Source organism: Hirundo rustica, chromosome 3 (assembly GCF_015227805.2).
Source record: "Hirundo rustica isolate bHirRus1 chromosome 3, bHirRus1.pri.v3, whole genome shotgun sequence".
Lineage (NCBI taxonomy): Eukaryota > Metazoa > Chordata > Aves > Passeriformes > Hirundinidae > Hirundo > Hirundo rustica.
In genome coordinates, this window is record NC_053452.1 from 89489342 (window position 1) to 89514849 (window position 25508).

The 25508-nt window shown below is 35.3% G+C and overlaps 1 protein-coding gene across 1 annotated transcript in view; it reads left to right on the forward strand.

The window, feature by feature from the left end:
• Positions 1-25508, forward strand: part of EYS (eyes shut homolog) — a 718062-nt gene that overhangs the window by 217991 nt on the left and 474563 nt on the right. Inside the window, 1 exon segment of the mRNA XM_040058168.2 lies at positions 12036-12157. Within this exon segment, the coding sequence (XP_039914102.1) occupies positions 12036-12157 (122 nt within the window).

Consider the following 25508-nt stretch of genomic DNA (forward strand, 5'->3'; position numbering starts at 1 on the left):
TGAAATGTCCTTTGAAACAGATATCTGCACTTTACGGACTTCGTAGAACAATTTTAGGATCTGTGAAACTGTTAGCAATTTCTCATGTAAGATTAATATTATGAGATGATTTATGGTTTTATTGTTTGCAGACTCAAATAAAATATATGCAGTATTTTTAAAAATAACCTCAGAAATATCAAACTTCCTCTTAAAATTAGCTTAGTCGTAAAATACAAATATAGTGTAAGACACTGAGTTTCAAATATTAAGCTGATTGAGGATGGAAGAGTTAGGGGGTGTTTTGTTTTCCTTGTTTTGTTTAGTTTTTGTTTTGTTTTATTTTGAGGTTTTTTTCATCTTTTGTTAGGGAAAACAATGCCATATTTTGTACAGTAGTGAAAAGCACAATACACTTTTTGATTTACTCTGTTGCCACTTGCTGTTTAGTTATACATCTGGGATGACTGTCACTAAATGATTTCTGAATAGGTCTAAAACTGAAAAGCATTTGCAAGCAAAAGTCCCAATGCTACAGAGAACAAAAATGCACATTCTGCGTGTGTACCCACAGGGGAGAGACACAAAAGGCATATCAAAGAGCCTGGCATTTTCATTTTATTACCTAGGCAGTATTCCCAGTCTCCTCTGGCTGTGGACATATGCTTTTTAGTCATGTTGTGATAGTTGTTTCATGCTTGAGGAATGAACAATAATTGAGACACCGTTTTTTACATGCTTTAAATATGTCAGCTGCATTAATAACTGTAATTATGAACAGTAGGCCAAGTACACCTTTTCACAGTACCCGCTACCATGTAGAAACTCAGATCTTCCACCTCAGCCTTCATTATGTACACCTGCAGCTTCCAAGTTCCCATCTTTATATTACTTTTGTTGGCATTGGCTGTATTCCCAGTTTGTTTACCTACCTTCCTGGCTGTCAGATTTCTCCACTTAACCTTTGTCAACTAAAAGAAATCTATACTATTTCTATTAGTACCTGTGTGCCTTTCATTAAGAGAGATTAAAAAAAATTAGGTTTGTTCTATGTAACAATGGGAGAGAAAGAAACCAAAGGAAGAGAAAGGAACTGTGCAAAAGAAACAAGATTTTTAGTGTGATCTTTTAGCAATAAAAACATACCTTTAAAAAAAAAAAAAAAAAAAAAAAAAAGGAGAAATTACAATACTAATCATGGCTTACAGCATTATGAAGAATTAATTAATAACTGCACCAAAGCCACCACCAGTTTAGGGGAAGTTTTTGGAGTCTCCATTCCCAACTGCTCTACATGATAGAAATTTAGACAAAATTTGGGTTTAGACAAAAATAAATAAGCTCAAATAAATGCATATCAGGGAAAAGAAAATCTGGAATTTATTTTAAAACTGGGTAATTAATACACAATAGTTGTTTGATATAATACTAGTTTTGATCCAGTTGAACTGTACTGAATGTCACGGATGCTAAGAAAATCCAGACTTTTACAGTCTTAGGCTTTTCTCCCCTGTCTTTACTGAATATATCTGCTCCTTAAAATCATTGTCTTAATTTCTATTTTTTTGAATTGCCCCAATTATTTCACTGCTACTGTCAGATGTATATTTTTTTTCTTATGATGCTGTTGATTCTCAACCCCGAAATTTCTTTGTTTCTGAACTGTCAGATAAGCAGAACACATCAAACACAGCCTTTGATATCTTTCTTATCTATATCAGAATATCTTTCTTATCTCTTTTTCTCTCTAACCTGCAGGTGAGAGAAAAATGCACTGCTAACTTAATTTTCTATGTCAAGGGCTGATCCCAGACAGCAGCTAAGCACCAGAGAGCTTCTTGCTCACTCCACATCCTTGTGAGGGGAGGAGAGAATTGAAGGGCTAAAAGTAAGAAAACTTGGGGGCTGAGAAAAGTTTAATGATTGAAATGAAATCATTAGAGGGAGAGAGAAATTAAATCCAAGAAAGACAAGTGATGCAAATGAAACCAGTTGCTCAGCACCAACCAACCAGCCTGTTGGCCAGCCTCTTCTCAAGCAGTAGACCTCTGGCCAGTTTTTTTACCAATTTTATATGCTGTGCAAGGCATCACAACTGTCCTTTGGTCAGCTGTGTCCTCTTACAGCCTTGTGCCCCTCAGCCTATTCAGTAGCAGGAGAGCATGAGAAGATGGAAAGTTTTTGACTTAATGTCAGCCCTGCTCAGCAACAACTAAAACATCAGTGAGTCATCCACATTATTGTCATACTAAATCCAAAACACAGCATTACACGGGTTACTAGGAAGAAAATTAGCTCTATCCCATCCAAAACTAGGGACACTGCATCAAGGATAATTAGGAAATATCATTCTCCAGAAATGTAAAAGTCACAGCAATGCTTATGTGGTTATAGCTGAGAAAATGTATATTGGGAGTGTCTCCAGAACATGGCTAGAATCATAGAATCAGCTACAGCAGAAAACACCTCTAAGTTCAAGTCTGACTTTTAATCCAGCAGTTCCAAGTCCTCTACTAAACTATGTCCCTCGGTGCCACATCTACACAACTGTTAAATACCTTCAGGGATGGTGACTCAACTACATCCCTGGACAGCCTGTTCCAGTGCTTGATAACCCTTTCTTTTTTTTTTTTTTTTTTTTTTTTTTTTTTTTTTTTTTTTTTTTTAATTATTTTTATTATTATTTATTTTATCTTTTTTTCCCAGAAATCCCATTAAAAGCTTCCCTGTTGCAACTTGAGGCCACTTCATAATTTCCTGGTGTGTGTAACTTAGAAGACACCCATTTCTACATTATTAACTATGCTTTCAGGTAGTTGCAGAGATGATTTGTTACTTACAATAATAAGTAAACAAATATTCTTTATTCCTGTTCAGAGTATGCATTCTTAATGAAATAACAAAACAGCAAGCCATTCTGGTACACTTCTTACCAATTACCTCTTGATTTCTCAATGTACAGATGTTACAGAGCTCAGCTGTGTTTTCTTCAGCTGTATTATCTTTCCAACCCTCTTCAATTCCCTATCTGTCTTACCTATCCTATTTTTCTTTCCCCTATTTAAATCTCTCATTCAGTTCATCCCCCCAGGATCCACCACCATCTCCTCATATTCCTATCAGGTTTGCACTTCCAATTTGGGGTTTGTTTTAGTTTGTTTGTTTGCTTTTCCTGTTGGCTTATATCCTTCAGAATCATCCCATTAGCTGCAATGGCTGAACAAATTCACCCTTCACCAGTTCCCACCAGGACTTGGGTAGGATTCCTTGAGTAGATGAACAGGCTGCACAGGCTACATCTTTAGTGGTGCAGAGGAGGGAGAAGAGAGAGAGAAGAGGGTGAGTAAATAGAGCAAAGAAAGAAGAGAGAGAAGAGAGAAAAAGAATGAGAGGGTCAGTGGCCTAATAATGACACTATTGCAATCATACCAACAGGAAAAGAAAAACAATATATCGCATTTGTAAAAAAAATTCAGTCACAAATAATCTTTTTGTGTGGTTTATTGATGAATTGTATTCCAGAAATATGCTGCTTAAACAGGGCTAGTGGGCACAGTGTTTGCAATGCCATTAAAATATGTGTGAGCCTCCTGAAGTCCTATAGGCAAGCACCTTCAATATACAGAAATAGAACTTCATTAAAGTAATAAGAGGCAAACTCCAGGAAGGCCAGAAAAATGCAAATTGCAAAAGATTGCCCTTAATAAGATCAAGATCTCCCAGGGAGTGGAAATGAGACAGAAAAAGTTATAGCTAAGATTAAAAATTTTTACAGCCTTATAAGATTAGAATTAAAGTCTTTAAATTTCCTGCTATCAGAGAGAAAAGCCTTTTTTTCCTCTCATATGAAATATGAGCTAACAGGTAAAGAGTGGTTAACCTCTACCATACCAAATACAGTAGAACCATAAAATCCAAAGTAGTAATTTCTTAAAGTATTACGTCTCTAAGCTCACAGTATAGTCAACTTACAGCAGAAGTTATTTATATTTTATTGCCTCATCCTAAATAATACTAAAATTAATTTTGACTATGTATTAGGAAAATAGAGGAAGAGAGGAAGACAGCTCTTAACATTTGAATGTTTTAAGTAAAGAAAGTATTAAGTAAAGATTTTATTGAAAGAATACTCTTCTCTTTTCTCTTATCTGTACAAATGTTTCATAATGGAAATTTCTTCATTAATGGTCCTTTAGTATGCTGAAAAATCTGTAATTACCTGTATTTTTCAGGAAAAGGAGAATCACATTACTAAGTTATGGAGGTAGCAGTCTTAAAATCACAATCTGATTCTCAAGACAAAGTGTGACAAAGACATTCTAAAGCAGAGAGGAAAAACAATCATTTTTAAAAATGGGGAGGGCTGGTAATACTCCTATCCCTCAGTTTTCTGGTCTGTCTCAATTTTTACAGTTCCCTTTTCTCTCTCTCTCTTCCTTGTAGGAAACGGCATCTATAAAATAGTGGTAACCCTTGGCAAATTGAAATGTATCTCTTTTATTTAATGTCCAACAACCTCTTTATTATTTTTTTAAGTAATATAGAGTTTTAAGAAAAAAACTCAAAAGTAAACTCTCATTGATTTTTCAGTTCAATAAGTTGGATTACAAAGGAGTGCTTTTACTTGATTTTTGGTGACTTACTTCTAAATTGTGTTATGCAACAAATGAATTAGACTGTTGGACACAGTTTGTGCCTTTCCCAGAAAGCACTGATTCTTATATCAAGTTATTCTGAGATCATAAGTATTACAGAAATTCTCTTTCAATCAGAAGCTGCTATGAATTTTTCATTTGTGGATGCAGCTATCATTAGGTGACCCTGATAAACAGACTGATCCAAGTTTTTACTGTATGAACCAACTTCAGTTATGCATTATCAACTAGATGCATACTCATAGTTTTGGTAGTGGAAAGCTGTGAGTGAAGAAAAGGTGAAAAGAGTGCTGAGATTTAGTTTCCAATACAGAGCATATGTATCAAATGCAAACGTCTGAAACACAGCCTTTTTTTTTTTTTTTTTTTTTTTTTCCTTTGGTCATGGAGTAAATTCTAGAAAATTGAGCTGTGTTTATTGCCTCAGAATCTGGGGACACTGGAATTTCTGTGTTGGGAAACCCAAGCTGCCTGGTTCCAGGCACCCACTGTCCTTCCAGGAGCTGTGTCACTGGGCTCCGAATGACAAAACTCTTGACAGGAAAGATGCTAAATCTCACAAAGATATGCACATTACCTGGGCATTAGCAACTGTCTAGATATATAAGGTAAACACTTGGGGAAGTTTCCACTATATTTTAAACTGTGCATATTGTTCTAATTAAAAATGTAGAGAATGATGGCATATCTCTGAAAATAGGCACAGCCAAGCCACAAGAGTTGCCAATTCAGGTGAATGTGGATCCATCTTCTCATTCTTCTGAATGATTTTCCTGTAATGTGCTTTATTATAATGAAATGTTCTATAAATTTAAAGTAGGATGAGTGAAAGTTCAAAAGAGGAGACCTGACATCAAATAACGTTTTCAAAGTCTGGGCACTTCTAAGGATATTTAGTTTGAAGTATTTTTGGAATAGCCTGTTTCTTTAACTTATCCCTATGTTTGAGCCGGAGGCTGGCAAAAATGACACTTTTGTGCTGATTGAAGTGTACTGATGTGATAATGGTTGTATGCTTAAGGTATAAATTTGAAAGGATTGTTATGTTAAGGCAGGAGATAGCTTTGTTTTAGGGAAACCAGTAGTTGATCTTCTGCATTTTCTTACTTTATTTAAGAAGTTACCAGCTGCAACACCAGGTTTGTTATTCAAAAGCAAGGTGTTATTTCTGTCTGTCAGTACCTAAACTATTCCTTTGGAATATCACAGTTAATTCCCACAGCTCTCCTGTTACCTGAGATCCAGGAGCAAACTGAAAGCTTTGGACAAGCTTTTAGGAGGGTCAAGTTCCTGTCAGTTCTTTGGTTTAACAGAAATGTGTTCATGACCTTTCACCAGTCATTGAACAATTGAGCTAAACGTCAAACCAGATACACTGATCAAAGGCTGATACTCAGATGTCTGTCACTAGCTGGATTAGTTATTTGGTTTATTTTTGCACAAACGAGTTAAGGCTGTTGTTTTTCATTAGTTTCCCTGTACTGTTCAGCACCTGTCATGTTGAAGATGGTTTGATTGGCACATTTCCTAGTATCACAGATTCTGTGATTCTGTGATTTCCTAGTAAGCTCTCTAGGAGAGGAACAAAAGAAAGGTATAAACAGAATAAATGGCAGAAGTCAAGAAGAAGAGACAACCAACCCCCTCCCCCCCCCACACACACACTTCTCAACAATTATTAATTATGTAAGTGTTCTCAAACTGACTTTGGTTTGTTGTCATAAATTTATTTGATCCTGGATTGTGCCAGTATCAAGGTGTGTTTTTTTGTTTTTTTTTTTTTTTTTCCTTAAAGTCTTCATCTTTCCTATGAAAAATCTTTCTTTTTTCACATCAACCTTTAAAACGCTTTGACTGTAACGTTTGTTTATACTAATGATTGTTCTTAAATACCTCTAATAGTCCTCTAACGTTCATATTTCTTGTAGCATCTCATAAAATAGCATTTTGAATTTACTGAAAAGTATAAATTCACAGAGATTTGGATTTGTTATCGAGTATTTTTGCTTTTTTTCTGCAAACATATTACATACATGTTTAACATTGCCCATATTGAAATGGAATATCAGGGTCAATGCTAGTAAAAGCCATGTTGCATGTTTGCATGCCTAAGCATGTAACAGATGAATCTCCACACAGAAAACTAACTCCAACAAGATTTACACTGGACTGTCATCTCTGAGAAGTCATGGAAATAACTGATACAATTGTGAAGGCATAGGCCAGAATTTATTTGCATGTTAAATGTGACATGAAATCTAAAATAATTTTAAGAGAAGCCTCTTACTAGCATTAACTGTGATTCAATTTTAAGACAACTAATCTTTCACCAAAATATACTTTTATAAAAAGTGTCATTTTAAAATTATCAATATCAAAATTGACAATAATTAAGATTTTTTAGCAAAGCACCATTCCATGAAAAGGTTGTGTGTAGAGACCTGCAGTGAAAATAACAAGTGTTCCTGTTCTTTGTGGTTAAAAATTATAGTACAGTTCATTTGCAGTTATAAATACGCAGCATGTCTAGATACCAGCCATATTTCAAGCCAGAACTTGCACTGAATGAAAATGTAAGCTTCTCTTTACTACTGGTGTGCCATTCAAATATGATGAAAATCTTACTTTTTTGCATATACTGATTAAATTATTTTAATATACACAGAATTGCTACAGTGTAAAAAAAAAAACCCACTAAAACTTACCAAACTTTACTTGTATCAACTGTTTTAAATATACTTTCCCATTAATTTAACTTCTTCATTATTTAAAATGTTAGAGAGATAAGCAAATTAAAAATGTTCTTTGTTTCTCCTGTAAATGTTCCTGTTTCTCCTTAAAATCTGAATTAAAGAAAATCTTGTTCAACATTTATATCAGACGATACATAATTTATAATAACTTGGGGTACAAAAGAATGTGAGTGGTTTGGAAGAACAAATAAATATACTGGTCAGCATTTTTAAGACATAACTGTATAGGAAAAGATATATAAATAAAAATAGAGATTTAGAAGTCTTTAAAAATACCTAGTGTTACCTAATGCTACTTCAACTTCTGTAGATAGCTAGTACTCAATGTTATTTACATTAGATTTTTCATTTGCTTAACACAACACATTACACAGGCTCTGTAACTTATGTAGCAAGAGTAAAATAGAAAGAAGCTTTATTTTTTAATAAAGTAATACATAAGAATATATCAGCTAGTGGTTCTAATAATAAGATTCAGTAACTAATTTTGGTAATTTTTAAATAATAGTCACTGTTAATATATTAATTCTTCCTACAACCTGTGAAGAACAGGTAAATAATTCATTATCAGAAGACAGAAAAGTAGTGTATTTGCTGGACTTCACTCTGCATAGGTCTTGTTTTTGCTCAGAATTTCCATAGTAAAAATGAAAGTAAATGTTAAACCAAATGAAGATGTACAGATATCCTGGTTTTGTTTTGTTCTGCTTTGTTTTGTTTTTAACAAGCTTGCTTATTTAGGATATAAATGCAAACAGACTTGCACAATGAAAACAATGCCATCATGACTAATGGGAATCTAATTTTGTCAGTTAATATGTATGATTATGCAAATGGTTAAATCAATAATAACCTAAAAGTAAAGCCCTAAAGTAGTAACTCAGAAAAGACCCTTAAATTAATAAAAAAGGCTGTATAAATAATGTTAGGATCTCGATATGGTTTAGAGCAATTGCAAATATGGTTTCACAGATGCTTACATTTTTATGTTCACATTTATTTCACAAGGTTAAATGAACTGCTGCTAGTACTAACAAAATGAAGTTGCATGACGGTTTTCTGTAGGAAAAAAAGCCCTGATTCCTACAGACAAGAGTTTTGTTATGGGTTTTCTATAGAGGCTGGAGTACATCTCCTATTATGTGGCAATGATAAGAGTCTTACAATAGGTTCATCTTCTTTGGCCTTAATGGAAAGAGCATTGCACCCCAAGAAACAGTCTGGCAGAAGAACTTGGAACACACAGAATAAAGGGATGTTTCTATGTTTCCTTTTGTGTGTTTCTGTTTCTAGGTGAGGTATTTTTTGTTTTCTCTGTGAATTAAAAACTTTTCAATTCCCCCCAAACATGCTCAAGTACGTGCGTATCTTTAAGAATTAAATTGATTCCATTTTTTTCTCTAGACATGGAAAACATATCTGGAGTATATATCTATATGACAAAAATTCTGCTCAACCTATATATACACAGGACAGGCTTGAAGATTTCCCTTGTTCTTAATTCAGATATTTGTTGTGTGTGTTGAACATTTTTTATTGCAGTTTCTGTTTACCAGATGTTCAGCTGCCATTTCCTAGTGAAGTAACATTGTCTAAGGCTTAAGGAAATGATTAATTCTTCATTTACAGTGTTGAAGAAGGGGAAATATGCAAATGTTCTTAAATGGCACTTATGACACACAGAGTTAATTGGACCAAGACTTGCTCATGTGCATATGTGGTTCTCGGTACGTGTGCAAGGGATCAGAATTTTTTACCCTAGCTGTTAAAATCTGTTCAGTGTAAAAGTCTTCCCTGCACTGTGTTTCATTATATCTCTTTTATTTGATGATGTTTATTATTATTTGTCGTTATTAAAACAATGGCATTGTTTTACAAACATGTCCAGAGAAGTTGTCTCACTATTATTAAGCCACTCTGAGAAGTTGCAGGCCAGCCTTCAGACTTGATAAATCTTCACATAGCTTACTCCATTCTGGGTACGTGCAAGATTTTATCATATCACCTTCCTGCAGCATTCCTCCTAATGAAGCCCATGATGCTCTCAGCCTTCTTGGCCACAAGGGCATACTGCTGACTCTTGTCTAACTTGCTGTCCACCAGGCCTCCCAGGTCCTTCTCTGTAAAGACTTGTGTCTATCAAAACCCTTTTTATCTGCTTACATGTAGTTTATTGCAATATTTCACTTTCACTTTTTGTAAAACTATACAGAGATGAAATAATGTGTAAGAATTTTTAGTTTTTTCTGCACATATGCATGATATACATAAATGTGAGCAATGTTTTGTGCTCGATGCAACAATCTTCATGTAGTGAAAAATCTGCAAAAACAGAATTTCAGCATTTGATTGACAGATAATTTTAGTGAGACTAGAAAAATACTGCTGCTTTCTAAACAAAACTGTTTGTGAGCTTCCTTTCACTTCTCATTTTGTAATCCATTTCTGGAAGAGATTTTTGGAAACAAGTTGTTATCTCACATTCCTAGAATAAATGAAAAGCTAACCTGACAATAGAACAGTTCTGAAGAGGTATCTGATTGTTACTCATGGATATAGATTAATAATGCCTACTTTTTCCCATTTGACACTGATAAATATGCAGATAACCGAGATATTTGAGTGTGGCTATTATCACAGATCACAGAATATTCTGAGTTGAAAGGGTCATACAAGGATCATAAAGTCCAACTCCAAAGCAAATGGCCCATATGGGAATTGAACCTTGGTGTTATTAGCACCATGCTGTAAACAACTGAGCTAATCTTGGGGTCAATATATAATAGGAAACACCAACATGTGGACTAATAATGTAATTTGTCTCAAGTATATTTTCTTCTCTCTTTCTTTGGCACAATTCATAGCAAATTATTTTCTTTCCAATTTGATCTCTCTCTATTACATTTCAAAAGAACAAAATATTTTTACAAAATCTTTGTCTCCTATAATAAAGTTATTAATATTGGAAAAAACTTTAAAATCAAGTCCAACCATCAGTGCAGCACCACCACGTTCACCAAACCATGTCCTCAAGTGCCCTATCCATATGTTTTTTGAAAACTTAAAAGGATAGTAACTCAATCACTTCCCAAAGTACCCTGTTCCAAAGCTTGACTATTCTTTCAGCTAATAAATTTTTCCTAGTATCCAAACTAAACTTCCCTTGGTGCAACTTCAGGCCATTTCTTCTTGTTTTGTCACTTCTTACCTGGGAGAAGAGACTGACCCCCGTCTTGCTACAACCTCCTTTAAGATAATAGTAGAGGCACATAAGGTCTCCCCTGAGCCTCCTCTCCTGCAGACCAAACAACCCCTGCTCATTCATCCACTCCCTCTAGGACTCATTTTCCAGACCCTTCAACATTTCTGTTGCCCTTCTCTGGATTCAGTCTAGCACCTCAACATCCTTCATGTAGTGAGAGGCCCAGAATGGGACACAGCACTCAAAGTGTGGCCTCAGCAGTGCTGAGTGCAGAGGGAAAATCACTGCCCTGGTCCTGCTGGCCACACTATTGCTGGTACAGGCCAGGATGCCACTGGCCTTCCTGGCCACCTGGGCACACACTGACTCATGTTCAGCTGCTATCAACCAACTCCCCCAGGTCCTTTTCCATAGGGCAACTTTCCAGCCACTCTTACCCCAGCCCGTGGCACTGTCTGGGGTTGTTGGGCCCAAGAGCAGGAATCAACACTTGACCATGTTGAACCTCACACAACTGGTTTTGGCCCATCGATCCAACCTGTCCAGATCCCTCTGAAGAGCCTTCCTACCCTTCAGCAGACCAATATTCCCACCCAACTTGGGTGCCCATGTTCCATGCCCTATCTTAACTCAAAAAGATACCCTTCAATTTTATTTCCTGACTTTTAAAATTTATCTCAGTGGATTTAGAACATCCATGTCACAGAAATCATGGCTGTGTCCCAGGCAAGCATAGAAATGATGTTTACCAACGTGAGCACAAAACAAGTGGAATGAAGTTAGGAAAATAAAAATCACAAATACACTATGTACAACTTGGTTGGTGCAAAAGTTGATTTGACCAGATATAATAGAATATACATGTAAATAATTTCATTTAAAGTACTGGTATCAGTGGAGCTGTTCCACACTCCAGGCTAATTACACTGAGTGTGACTTTAAATTGTTAACTTCCTTTCTTTTTTGTTATCCTTGCTCCAATGAAATATTTCAAGCTTTTAATTTTTCAGGAGACTGTAAGAGTATCATTACAGAAAGGTCTGGGTCAACTGCTCAATCTCAACTCCCTTCAGAGCTCTGACTCTTATTTTATTATATTTTTAAAGTGTATTAGAAAATTAAGTAATTTCCCTTCGCTGTTTATATGAAGATCATAGCCCATATATCTTTGAAACATAATTGTCTCTGTTTCCAAATATCAATAACAAAAAAACTAAAATACAACAGTTATTTGCAGTCTCTAAACACCTGTAGATGCCAAAATGCTGGTACATTCTGCATTTCACCAATATGCTGTGGCAATTTATTTATGCCCTCAGGTTTTAAAAAACTCCTAAAGTTGTTTGGCTGTCTCTTAATGCCTTCCAACAATTAGTAATAATACTTTTGTAATTGCATTACAATACGAAGAGTAACAGATTGTTTCTTTTATTTAATGTATTACAGAGATACCAGTGTGATTGCTTACCTGGATGGGAAGGAAAATTTTGTGAAAAGGAATCAAATGAATGTAATTCAGACCCTTGTAGGAACAATGGCACGTGCATGGACCTTTTCAACAGTTATCGGTAAGCGTTGCACCTCTTCACATATGGTCATATTCCAGGAAGGCCAGGCTCATGCATTCATCCGTTTGGTTTTTTTTTTTCCCAGCTTTGGAAGGAAATGTTATTACACGAATGGGCAAACGACTTTTGTCATGGATACAGTGCTTCCCTGTATTTTCAAGTGAAGCCTACAGATATAGTTAATGGTAAATGTAAAATTAATTAAAAAAAAAAAAAAAAAAAAAAAAGAAAAAGGCACGATTTAAAAAAAAAAAAATAGCAATTATCCTAGTTTGGATCTGTATTTTTTTCAAAGAAAATATAGTTTCTCTTTCTGTCATATTTGCCCTATAAACACTAGAGATGTTTTAAAGAGTTCAAGTCGTGTTAGTGAGCAGTTGGATGAGCTCATATCATTGCTGCCACCTTGTGGCTTAAAATACCAACAAAGTAGCAATTTAACTAAAATTTATATCTCCTCAGACATGAGGATTTGACATTAACCATATTAATTTTTAACTTAAATCCCAATCTTTATTTCATGTATACAATTATGGTCTAAATATTATTTTATTTCAGTGGCTTGAGGATTAGGATTCCATAAACAATCCAGTAATCAGTTTCTGCTCCATGAAGTCAGGATTTGTCTATATTATGATGTCAATACTAGAAGACAATTGTAAATACTTAATAGACACTGATGTGGCTGCATATAGAGCTCAGTGTAATAACTGTTCAAGGTACACAGTCTAGTTGTCGTACAGTGATTATATTCCAGGTAATACAGACAATAATGAGAAAGGAAACTAACCACAGTGGACAATGGAGGAATGATTCCCCAGATAGCCAAACATAACAAAGTTAAATAACATAATATATATAATATTTTTAAAAAATTAATTTATGTTCAGAACTTAACCAAATGGCTTGTTATATCTTAGAGCTGTATTTTTATGTGGCATTAAACTTCCACATAAAATGTGGTAAAATATTTTTATTCTAATAACAGAAAGCATAGCAATGTTGAGAAAACCTGTGCAAATCTTTTTAATTGCTTTTGTCCTACTTTTTAGTCTGATGGAATGTAAAAATCATTGTTAAATATTTTAATCTTTGTGGTTCTTATTTTTCTGATGCTTATAATTCCTTGTAGTCTATCATCCTCAAGGACAATTCTAGCTGAACAGATATTTTTCAGCCATGAATCCTCACCTCACATTTTCCCAGTTTTTCCAGCCTCTAGAATATTATATGTATTGCAGAAGGTAATAGGGCTTCTTCTGATTTTACTCATAGCTTGGTCAGCTACTTATGCACAAAACCATTCTTTTATTGAGAATAAAAATGCTCAAGGAGTACTTTTTCTGGATTTGGCAAAAACTGAACTGTTACAGAAAATGTTTACAAGAAAATTGGTTAGAAGTGTAAGCACCAGGCATATTTTTTCTCAGAGCTATTAATTAAAGTGCCTGTGTCTTCTTTGCTATTACCAACTTTTGAGTGAAAATCTATTCAACTTTTTTTGCCAAATAACAGGCAACAATTTTATGGATGAACTGGAGTTTCTAATGGTGTAGAATAGTTTGGAAATTGTCTGTAATCATTATATTAGAACTTGGAGAATTAATCAAGTGTCTTTCCAAAGTACTCAGTTCTTTCTGTATATTCACATTGAAATCCACAAATTCATTTTGTCAATACTTGTTGAGTTTTTTTATAAAAAATAAAAATGGTACCTTGCTGCTGCCTTTCTGTTTATGACATACAAATAGACTTCTCCATACTAAACAGGAAGTTAGACGTACCTAAGTATATCTTCTTATGTCATTTATCTATCTTTTATGTTTAATGGCATGTTCAGTGTTTGCTTCAGTTGAGTACAGAAAAGTTATCCTTTGTCAGCACTTGAATCCATCCACCAAGACACCTTTTTATAATCTCAGTGTAAACTGAAGTCCAGTTCTTCATGCTATCTTATCCACTCTTCATGTCTTACTTTTGCGATCAGAACTCCTTGTTATTTTGTTTGTTAGTCATTTTGTTTGTTTGTTTGTTTGTTTTGATTTGGAGAAAGACATTTTTCTTGCCTGCTCATTCTTAGCCTTGATATTTTCCTTTTGGAATGTTTACTTGCATCCTGTTTGTACAACTGTAATCACAGATCTCCATTTACCCCTTCACAGTTATGGATATTATAAACCTGGCTGTGTTATAAAATGCTGAAACTTCTCCTTCCCACTAAGTTCTGCAAGGATGAAAGTTGATAACTGCCAATGTCACCTTAAAATTTGAGGCTCAAGTTCCTTAAGCACTTCTGAGGAATAATTGCTAATTGTGGAAACCCTTTGGCTTTTGGCATGATTAGGCTAGCTCAGCACCTCGGTGCTGCCACAGGAGTGGGGAACTGTGCTCCCGTGGCAAAGTTAGGACACACGGAACCTGTAGGAGCGGAGGCACAATCCTTTAGCCTTTGGCATCCACGAGGACCAGGGTAAAGGATTCAAAAAGACCTTCTTCTCTCGGGTAAATCCACGTGTTTATTGTGAATGGGTCCACGAGGGAAGAAGGCCCGGAGCACGCATGTGCATGGAGTTTTATGCAGAGGGTGTAACAGGGGTTGATACAAACAATTAACCAATAAGATACAACTGGGGAGGAGTAAAAGGGAGAATAGTATAATTTGGGAAACCAATAGGGTTACTCTGTGGGAGGGATTGTGTTATAGAGTCCAGTGGGGTTTCAAAGGATACATAACAGACATAGAACTTTCTGGGTAAAAGGGATAGGTTTTACAGTAACTGATAGGGAGTTTAGGCAGGGTTTAGGTGATGGACAAGGAAGGTGCTGGAACAAAGGGTGTGGGATAACTATATAGGGAACAAAAGGGAGTATACAAAATCTGGGGTAAACAATTAACATATACATAGGGGAAGCAAGAATAAACCATTCCAACAGGAAAAATCCCCACCAAATGTGTGCAAAAAAGTTGTCTGTATTTAAATGCTCTCCATTTAATCTCTTTTGTACTTTATCCTATCCTGTAAAAGGCCATGGTTTTCCTACCCCACTTTAGATTCTGGTTGAAAAAATAATTTATGTTCATAGAGGAGGGTATTTTGAGTGATTTCAGAACTCATCTCAAACTTCCTTAGCAATGCTTTTTCAATTAGTAACCATGCCATGATCATCTTTCTTTGTCTTTACTTAGATAATGATTTATGCCAGCTGACAATTTGGATAACCATACTGTCAACGACAGTTATACTTATCCTGCCTTCTTGTTACTTTCGCAGTACATTTTCAAGTACAACATCTTGCCCTATTGCTTCCGTCTTTGCTCCTTGGCATTTGAAGCCATGTCTTTTCAGAATAATAAAACAGTTTTTCATTAGTCTAACCTGTGCTAAGCTCTTAAAGAAAAGTCTTAAGTCATTAGGATATATTCAGTGTCATGCCTACTTTAATTGCAGTACTATTACAGAAAATCAGCACACTATTTTGCTTCTTTCTCCCTCTAGAAAAGATTTATTTGGAAAAGCAAAGTCAAAATCAGCTTCTGCATTTTCTCAGAAATATGCAAGAATTGCTCTGTGCTGAGTTGTAGAGGCAAGTGATTCCTAAGTTCGGGATGTGTAAATATCTGAAAGATCTATAAGTAAAAGCATGCCTATTTACACAGTGTATTTTAAAGATATGCTCATCTCTAAATGAATGAGTTTTAAATTATAATGGAATTCTAAAGGAAGTCACAACATGATTATAATTTTAATGCTGTGTTCAGTGTGCCTTCTGTTTTTACTCACATTCCTTTTAATTACTGCTATCCTTATTTATTTTTTTTTTCCCCAGAAGCAAGAAGCAGCTTTTCCCATAGATGGGTATCACCTTGGTATTTAATGATCCCAGATGCCAAATACTGAAGCATTTGATTGCAAACAGCGTCTTTTATCTGTCATTTCTTCAGGGTTCTTTGGCCAACTCTTCCTCTCTTGCCATGGAGACATTTCCCAAAACATTTGTCTGTTCCATTTCTGGCTTATCTTTCTTTCAGAGATGTAGGGTTTTTTTCATCCTAGTACCAAGCTTTGTATGTATTTCTTACTTAAAACCATCTCTAAAAGATTTATATGGACAGTCAGGAGATTTACTAATGAATTAGGCTAAAGAAATGTGTGAAAGCACAAAATTGTTTCCTCCACAGCTAGCAAGTGTTTTATAGTTCCTCTCTGGTAATTCTACTAACAATGGGAAACGTGTAGTGTGCTTCTTGTTATACAGCAGTGAAATGAGCTTTAGGGTTTCTATTGCCTTTAGCAAACAAGAAAATATTGCTGTGCCACCTCAGCAGCATCTAACAAACAGTCACTGACATTCTGCACTTCCTAGGGCATATTTTAGCTGTAATTCAACAATCTTCTCAAAGAACAAGAATATTTTTATTCAAAATCCCAATAAAACATTAGAATTTAAAACAAAACACAGTAAGTACCTGAAAAATACCTCCCCCCTCCACCCCCCCCCCCCCCTCCAAAAATAGCTCATCAACTTTTTCTTTCTGAACAGTAGGATTGTTTCACCTGGTATATTTAATCATATAGGTGACATATCTTCAGTAAATGTTTTATAAAGTGTTTGTATACAAACACCCAAAGAGACATAAAATGATCATTTGATGAACTCACAGGTTAATTGGAGGGAGAATAAACCAGTTTCTAAAATAATAAGGTACCTCAAGCATAGCTTTGAGTGTGTATTAAATATAACTTACCAAAATTCATCATTGCTGTAGGGCAGTTAAACACTTTCATTGAAAATAATGTACTGATACATAAGCAGAGCTAACCAACAAGCAGTTTGCACAGCAGTTTATGGGCTCTGTCTTATGCTAAGTTTCCTGGGAACTCCTGGGGTCATCAGAGGACTGCTGTGAATCTTGGAAGAGCTTCAGGGTGCCTGGTGCTCCCCAGAAGGGATAACCACAGAAGGCTGTGACTACTAACAAATTGTAGCAGTGTCCCACAAGCTTTGTTGCCAACTTTTCTTGATTTATGGGGACTTCAAGCTTTTTGTTTCCAGCTGACTCCACATTAAGGACAGCCAAGCATGCTTCCAGCAAATGCTAGAAAGAGTGTATGTAACTGCCAAGCCCAGAGCACAGCCAACAGAGTAGAAGGGGCCAAAAATTCCACTGAGGACACTGTGTACTTAGTGAGCTGCTGCAGGCTGTTATCACTGACCATCCACAGCAGTAACTAGATCAGCCCATCAGAGCCCTTAAACCAGATTGAGCTCCACAGAGAGGATGCAGTTCTGCTGGCCTGGAGCTGCAAAAATGTATGGAACCTCTTGCTGAGGTTGTCATCAGATAATAGTGTCCTTGCCTGGAGAAAGCACTTGTATGCTGGAGAAGGATCTGTGTTGCCAAGTAAGGGAGCTTCAGGAGGCAGTCAGCAGTCTGAAGAGCTGAGATGGGGACAGTAGCATGCTCTCCAAGACCCTACAAACACAAGAACTTGAACACCCAGACATAGTGAAGGAGAGCCAGGAAGAGTCTCTGCATAAGACTTTGGAAATGGAGACTCCAGTTACCTCCAGTGAGGGCTAGAAGCTTGTAACCTTGACAACAGGATGAAGGTTTCTCTCCTATCTAAGCTCTGCCACTACAGAGTAGACTCAGTGACCCAGTACCAGAGGATGAATTAGAAGCTCTGTCCAGTGAAGCATCTAAATCAGCTAAACCTGAGCCATGAGGCAACACCAGAAAGAAGGATGAGTGATGGCAAACACTGGGAGACTCTCTGCTGCAGGCTCTTGATAAGGAGGTGTCATGAGTCCTGAGGGAAATGGCTCAAGTCCTTGTGAGGACACTCTTGATTATCTCTAAAAAAATCTTGGTGACAAGGACAGGTTTCTAAGGATCGGAAGAAAGGTTATGGAAATACATCAGAGAATGGAATGCATAAAGGAAGAAAAAAAAATAAGGCTAGGAATGGAGAGTGACTGCTACTTTCAGGAAAGGCAAGAAGGAGGATCTGGGCAGCTGTGGACCAGTTAGCCTTACCCTGGTCCCTGGAAAGGTGATGGAGAAAATAACCCTTGAAACTGTTTCCACACACATGATGAAAAAGAAGGTGCTCAGGAGAATGGTTTCACAAAGGGGAAAGCATTCCTGATGATAGTATTCAATTAAATGACTGGCTTGACAGATAATGAGTGCACTGTGGATGCTGCTTCTCTTGACCTTAGGAAAACTTCAGATGCTACAATAACATACTGATAGAACAAACTCCCTGAACTGCTGGAACGAAGACCATATTCAGCATCATTCATCCCCTCATCACATTATGTAGCAATAATATTAAAACTGAAATTCAGTGGCTTGGCTTTTGTAGCTACAGTTCTGGTCAATAAAAAAAATGCTGCCACAACAAAGTAATCTTGGCTGTGATGTGATGATGTGTGGGATGGTGAGAATTAAAACTAGCATGGATAGAAATAAGATAGGCAATGTCCGAAAAAAGCTTTCAAGATAGATTTCACTAGATCATTATTTCTAATCCTAATATTATAATGCTTCTGTTGCACATGATTCATGATGGAATCATTCTTGCTTGTTCTTTTGCCCTTCATTTAACTGCTCCTTTAAAGAACATTCACATTTTTAATTTGGAAAACCTTAATAAAATAGGAAGTTTAAACAAGCAAATAAACAAAAAATGCTGCTGACACTTTAAAAATGGCTCATTAGAAATGAATGGGAAAACCATCTGTCTTTGTTAGCTACAGATTAGATATTTCATGCATCAGCAGTGTCTAATACATGAACAAAAGAAAGAAAAAAATTGTAGGATTATGGGCATTGCTGCTGACATTATTTCCTTTTGAACCATGGAGAATCAGTAATAAACAGTTCCACATAAAAGAACAGGGCATAGATCCCATTCTCATTACTAAGAAAACTGTACTTTTTCCTTTGATTTGAAAGGTCATTAGTAAAATCTACATTTCATTTCTTGGAAGATATTTCATCGGTTTCACTGGTATTATTCCTTTTCCCTATGTTCTTAAAGCAATTCTAAAGTGGTCAAGGGTCAAAATTTTTGTAAATTAAATGTGTCAGTTTTAATGTCAAGATGTTACATGTGTTTATTGTGTCTTGAAATTACTTCACAGCCAAAAGAATACCAAGGCTTCATCTTCAATTATGAGGCATTTTCTTTAGAAGAAGAGAATTGTTTTCAGAGCATATCTTTAAAAAAATTAAAATTACATAGGAATTACAAAATTGTTTTCGGGAGAAGAGCATTACTGTATATTTAGAAAAACCAATTTTGAAAAATATGAGTTATTCAGCTAAAACAGTTGCATCTTAGAAATAATTGCTTATATATGACAATACAATATGAAACATATGTACATATGTAAAAATTATACATTAAATGGTTCTAGTATAAGTAAATTGTACACAATACAATTAGAAAATCAACATTGGCTTCCCCACCACTGGTTTCTATGGGTAATAAAATTTTAGTTAATTGTCTTTTTGGATTTGTCTGGGATTTATAGTGTGTGCTCTGTTAGATCAATAGAAGCATCATAGGAGTTAATTTAGACTGCAATTGCAGATTGTACACTGTTAGAGGTCCTCTATAAACAAGTGCTCACTCTTCAGCAATAGCAAGCAGACTAATGCAGGAATAGTAACTATCATATTTTCTTCTACTAAATGCCAGTTTGGATATATGAAAAAAATCTATCAGAGTTATAAAAGTGAGCCTTTATCTTTAAAGGTCATAGGTGGAGAAAAGGGACCACAAATACAAAAATCACAGCTCTCTATGAGCATCCATAAGCATTGTTATATGTAGGTCTCCTGGACTTGTTCATTCCCTGTCTGGAAGGGACAGTCATAAAATTTTCATAGGTTTGCTCTATTGAAATAACTCAGTGAGACACCCATAGAAGAAAGTTGGATTGTTTATTTTACAGTAGATATCAAGGGTAGATAAAGACATAACTGACTCTTGGACACAAACTGAAAATAATTTTCGTTTTTTTTGCTTTTATAGCTTATATCAGAACAATTATCTTTATAAGGACAAAGCTATTTTCTAAAATACTGTTTGCCAGGACATGACAAGTCAAATTTGGCTTTGTAACAGAATCTGCAGTAGAGAAATAGCTACCTCATGTGTGACTGCAGTATTTGAGCAATGAAGTATTTGTTTTTTTGCTTGTTTGTTTTTGTTTTTTTTTTTAACTTTGAGAAATACTGTCTGACTTGAAGATGCCTAATTTGGGGGGTTTTTACTATTTATATGCTTGGTAATTTAACACTGCTTGAAAAAAAATTTCAAGAGTTTACCCATATGTAAATTCTTTGGCTAACTTAATCAAGATCTATGTTAGGTGATCTTCAGTAAATTTAGACTTGAAAGAGATTAAATTTTACTGCTGATGGTATTTTTTTGAGGTTACAATCATCTTACACTATTAGATGAGTGGTAAGAGATTATAATTTGGCATATTAATGAATGTCTGTTTGTGCAAATCAATTTTCCTTTTCTTTCTCTTATTCTAATTACAAATGTGAAAACAGAAGCATCTCTGTTCCTTATCTATTTACAAGTCTTAATCTAGACTACCAGTATTAATTATGACACTCTCTAGCCTTCCTAAAAGTTTTATTTTCTATAGGCTCTTTGGAAAGTCTGAGTTTATAATGTTGAAGTTAGCATGACTGCTACTGAGTGTTGAAAATATTTATATATTTATATATAAATACAGATACTATATGGTAAACTGATGTTATGATGATCTGATATATTCTGCCATACTAAATACCATATCTATCCTTGGTTATGAGTTTTTATAAGCACTTAATTTGTTCTAGGCATGAAGTATTCAATGTCTTCTATATTTGGAATAAATTTATTTTAAAAAGGAAAGAAAATAATACATTAATCCATTTGTTCAAATAAATGTCTTCTTATATCCTTGCTTCTATTCTTGGATCAGATAATGCTTTGATGTCAGATTGAGCAATAGAAACATCATTTCTTCTATGATTTTCTTCCTTGGAATTGACTAGACCATAGGTAAAGATCAATCAACAATTCTGAAAATTTTTCCATAGAAAATTGGAAACACTCCCTCCCCCCAGCAAAACTGATAGAGCCAGCTTGCTTAAATGATTTACAGAGTCTAAAAACTGCAATATGAAGGAAACAAACATATCTTTGCTCATCCACTCATATCACTATACAGAGGTCATTTGCACAGACTTCTGAATTGGTGTGCATTGTGTTCAATTGTTTCTCATGTCAAATTCTCCAAATGTCACGGTAATCTCTCTTCACTGTTAGAATTGTATTGTTTGGGCTTCATAAAATTTCAGAGTTGGAGCACGTTACCTAGCAATCCATGTTGCCATGCTAATAATTGCTAATAAAGATTGAAATTGTAATCACCTTAATTTGGCCTTTTTTGATTGTCTGTGGCGGAAGGAACAGACCAGGAAAAATCTCCTTTACTTCCCCTGAGGAAAAGTCCCTTTCACTGTGAGCACTCTACCCAAAGATTTCATTTTTCTTTTCTGTAATCAGTGCCATCTCTGTATATGGGGTGAAGAGATTTGAGGTCAATTGACAGAACTACTGCTGCATTGCTAAACTTCCCAAATTTAACAAATGTTTCTCCTGGAGGGGTGATTCAGGCATTCAGGTGATAGCTTCTACTTTTTCAGTGCAACATTTTTCTTCCTTTCAGATTTCTCAGGTCAAAAAGGACTTGTCTCAAAATCAATACTAAAAAACTTTAAGAGTTACCTGTAACTCTCAGAAAATATCAGAGCAATAAAGACTGAGAAAAGGCAATGAGCTGCATTCCGTAACAACTAGGCTCTTTACACTGCAATCTTAAGCAGAGGAAGAGACTTCCAAGGGGAAATATTGCTAAAGATACTAATTTCCACAGATGCGGCAATAAACCTAGTTGTCATCAAAGACCAGCATTAAATTAAAAGAGAGGAGCACAAGTAAACAGGCAACGAGGGAGATGGAAGCTTTTTATTCAAAATCCTTGCAAGATGGAGAGCCATCCAGATAGCTGATTTATTCAACTATTTTAAATCTATCAGATTAACTTGCTGTGAGTCTTGGAAGCCACATGACAACTGATTCCCTCTGATTCTTGAAAGAATAAAATAATACTTCTTTCTTTTCTCTACCAAAGTGCATCAGTACCACCCAAGATATTGGAGGCAGATAATTTTCTTATTGTTCATGGTAGCATTGATTTACTGATGCTCTGTTTTCATAAATTAAGGGTTTTCTCTTTGACAAATCTTTGGGGATGCTGCCTGTTGAAAAGGATGCAAATTACAAATTTTCTTTCAGATTGCATGGTGAAATCTTGTAATACCTTGCTGCTGTACTGACTGTATTTACAGTGAGGGATGAAGGTTACAAAGGCAAAGAATGCAACTCTTGGTGTTAGTGATGAAAGATGGCAAGATTAAAAGGAATTTATGTCCTTTTCCCTTTGCATTTTGTCAGGAGCAAAAGGAAGCCTAATGTGGGTTTAGTTAATAGAGGATGTTATTCAAAAGAGTAGTTTCACATGCCAAAATGCATATACATTCTCTATGGAGGTCTGCAGTAATTCAAGAAATTAATGCTGCTACTCAGAAAATCATTTGACATGTCAAACACAAATTTTAAAAGACCTTTCATTGTCTTCACTTTATGTTGTGTGATAACTGGCTAAGCTGTATTCCAAAGTTTTCATATTACTATGACACGCTTTTTTACATCTTAGTAAGTTTGGGAGATGGGAGTTCCTAAATTTTAAGAAATAATTCATTATTTTTAAATATTGTTATAATTTATTTTTTAAATACTTGAATATGGCAAACAGTTTTTCTAGCACCTTAGATAATAAACAGAACTGTAAAGCAAGAGTAAAAAAAAAAACACCCAAAGTATTGGAGGGTTTTTTTGTATTTTTAAATTATTTTTTCCTGCACCTAAAACAGGAATTTAAGTGGGCAAAACTGATGGGAAGGAACTTCAACATTTGTTTTCCCTGTGGTCATGGTCTATGAACTAGACTGTTGATACCAAACCATGTTTTATTTTCTGGTTCCAAACCATATTGTCCAAGTGATCCTCCCACATGCTAGAAATAATCTTCACTTTTACTTATTACAGTTTTTAATGATTTTGTTGTCTTTCTTAATTAATTATAATATTCAAAGTATTCAGTATTTGTGCTTTTAAAGTACAAACATTTCCTCTAATGAGACAGTTTTAGTAGTGATTTTTAATTATTTTAATGTTTATCAGCTGAAACAGAAAACAATGTTATTTCATCTGGCCTTATCGATAGGATGAGTTGTTATTCTTATTGAGATAAATAAGGAAACAGTTTGATCTGAAAAGAAAATGAGTGTGTACCGCATCTCTAGGGTCCAGTAGTCTGAAAGTTGCATCCAGCCTGATATAAGATGTATCATATATTCTGGTTCAGGAAAATGGAAAAAAGAAAACAGCAGCATGAAAAAAATTGGGAGTTGAAAGTATAAATACCCTTTATAACATGCAAAATTCTGTTCCCTGCAGCAGAAATGTGTGCATTGCAGCTGAAACAGAGTTTAAAGCAAAAGCTGAAATATAGCTTGCTGTCTCATTGAGCTGAATGTTATTTTGTGATTGTGTGAACTCATAGCTTCAAATGGAGGATTAAGGAAGAAATATATGGAAAACAAACAAATATAACTTTCTCTATATGTTCCTCTAAAATACGTTTGTTTGGAGTTTTTTTTGTAGTGTAATATTCCTGAATACACAGAATATCAGGAATAAATTTTAGTTACTGTTACCAAAGGGAAGAATATGAGCAGAGAATTATGGGAGGAAAGTATACAGAGCAAAGAGAGTATATCTTAAAAACGAGAAAAAGAACAATGATTAAAAATCTGAAGCTGGAAGAGAATGAAAACTACATAAGCCCTTTGAAGGCTTTGTGTATGCATCAAAAATGCAGAAGACACACTTAGACGCTATTAGAGTAGCAGAAACTTAATATTTTTATCTCTTCCCAACAATATACCTCCCGAATAATTTTTCTCCAGTTTGGGGTCAATATCCATGCATGACTGTTATTACCTGGTACCATTTCCCAAGTACTTTATGTTTTCTTAGCCATCCCTTCAGATTGTAGACTGCAGGTGGTGTACATACTTCCCATAAGCCAGTATCTACATCTCAGTTGAATTAAAAAATGTTATGTGTGTGTATGATGAAGATAATATTTCTTTCTCTAATTTTAGCTTCATACCCTTATTCTAACAGCTGATAAAGGCAGGTGGACTTTCTTCTAAGTATAATTTTTGCAATTTATGTTCACCTATCAATTTACTCGAAGACGGACAAACTGGTCTTTGCTTATTTACTGATTAATCCTTTGGACAGACCTATATCAGCCAATTCCCTCAGGCCCCTGCGGTACATCTCATGGAGTTCCATGGACTTAGGTATATTCAGGTTCTTTAAACCTGACCTTCTCCTAGGATGGGAATTACTTCAGTCCCCCAGTACCTAGCATGAGCTTCAGAGATATGAGAAGTGAGATTAAGAGTAAAAACTGAGGCAAATAAAAATGTTGAATGTCTCAGTCTTCTCTCTGTTGGTTGTTGCCAGTTCTCAATAAGTATCTTATTTATTACAGAGGTACATTTTCTTTAGTCTTAATTTTGTGGTAAACATACCTGTAAATCCCTTCTTATTCTTTGCAGCTCTTGTCAAATTAGGCCAAATGGGCCTTAGCTTTCCTAATGCCACTCCTACATATGCAGACAATATCCCATATTCTTCCCAGGATAAATGGCCCTTATTCCTCAGCTGTGCATTTCTTCCTTACACTTCAGTTTACCCAGAAGATATTTACTAAGGCATGCTGGTCTTCTACCTTCTTTATCTGATTTCTTTTGTGTGGAAATCAAGAACTGTGCTCTAGGAAATGTCCTTAAAGAGCTGCCAGCTTTGGTCAGATCCCTTTTCCCTGGGGCAGTTTCCTAGGGGATCCCATGGACCCAAATACTGAAATCTATTCTAAACTGCTAATCAACTGAAAGTTTCCTCTCCTAAAATTCAGGGTCCTGACTACTCCACTGCTGTCCTATTGAGACATAAACTTTAGAGAATTAAGGATTTTAGAGGGGTTAAGATTTTAGTTAGAGATAAGCTTTGCTGAAATTCACTAAAGTAGATAGGTAGGCTTTGCTGAAATTAAAAGTTAGTAATTAACTAAGAGAAATTGGGTTTGGGATCACTCTTCCATATTAGAATAACTGATTACTTGTCAACTTTAT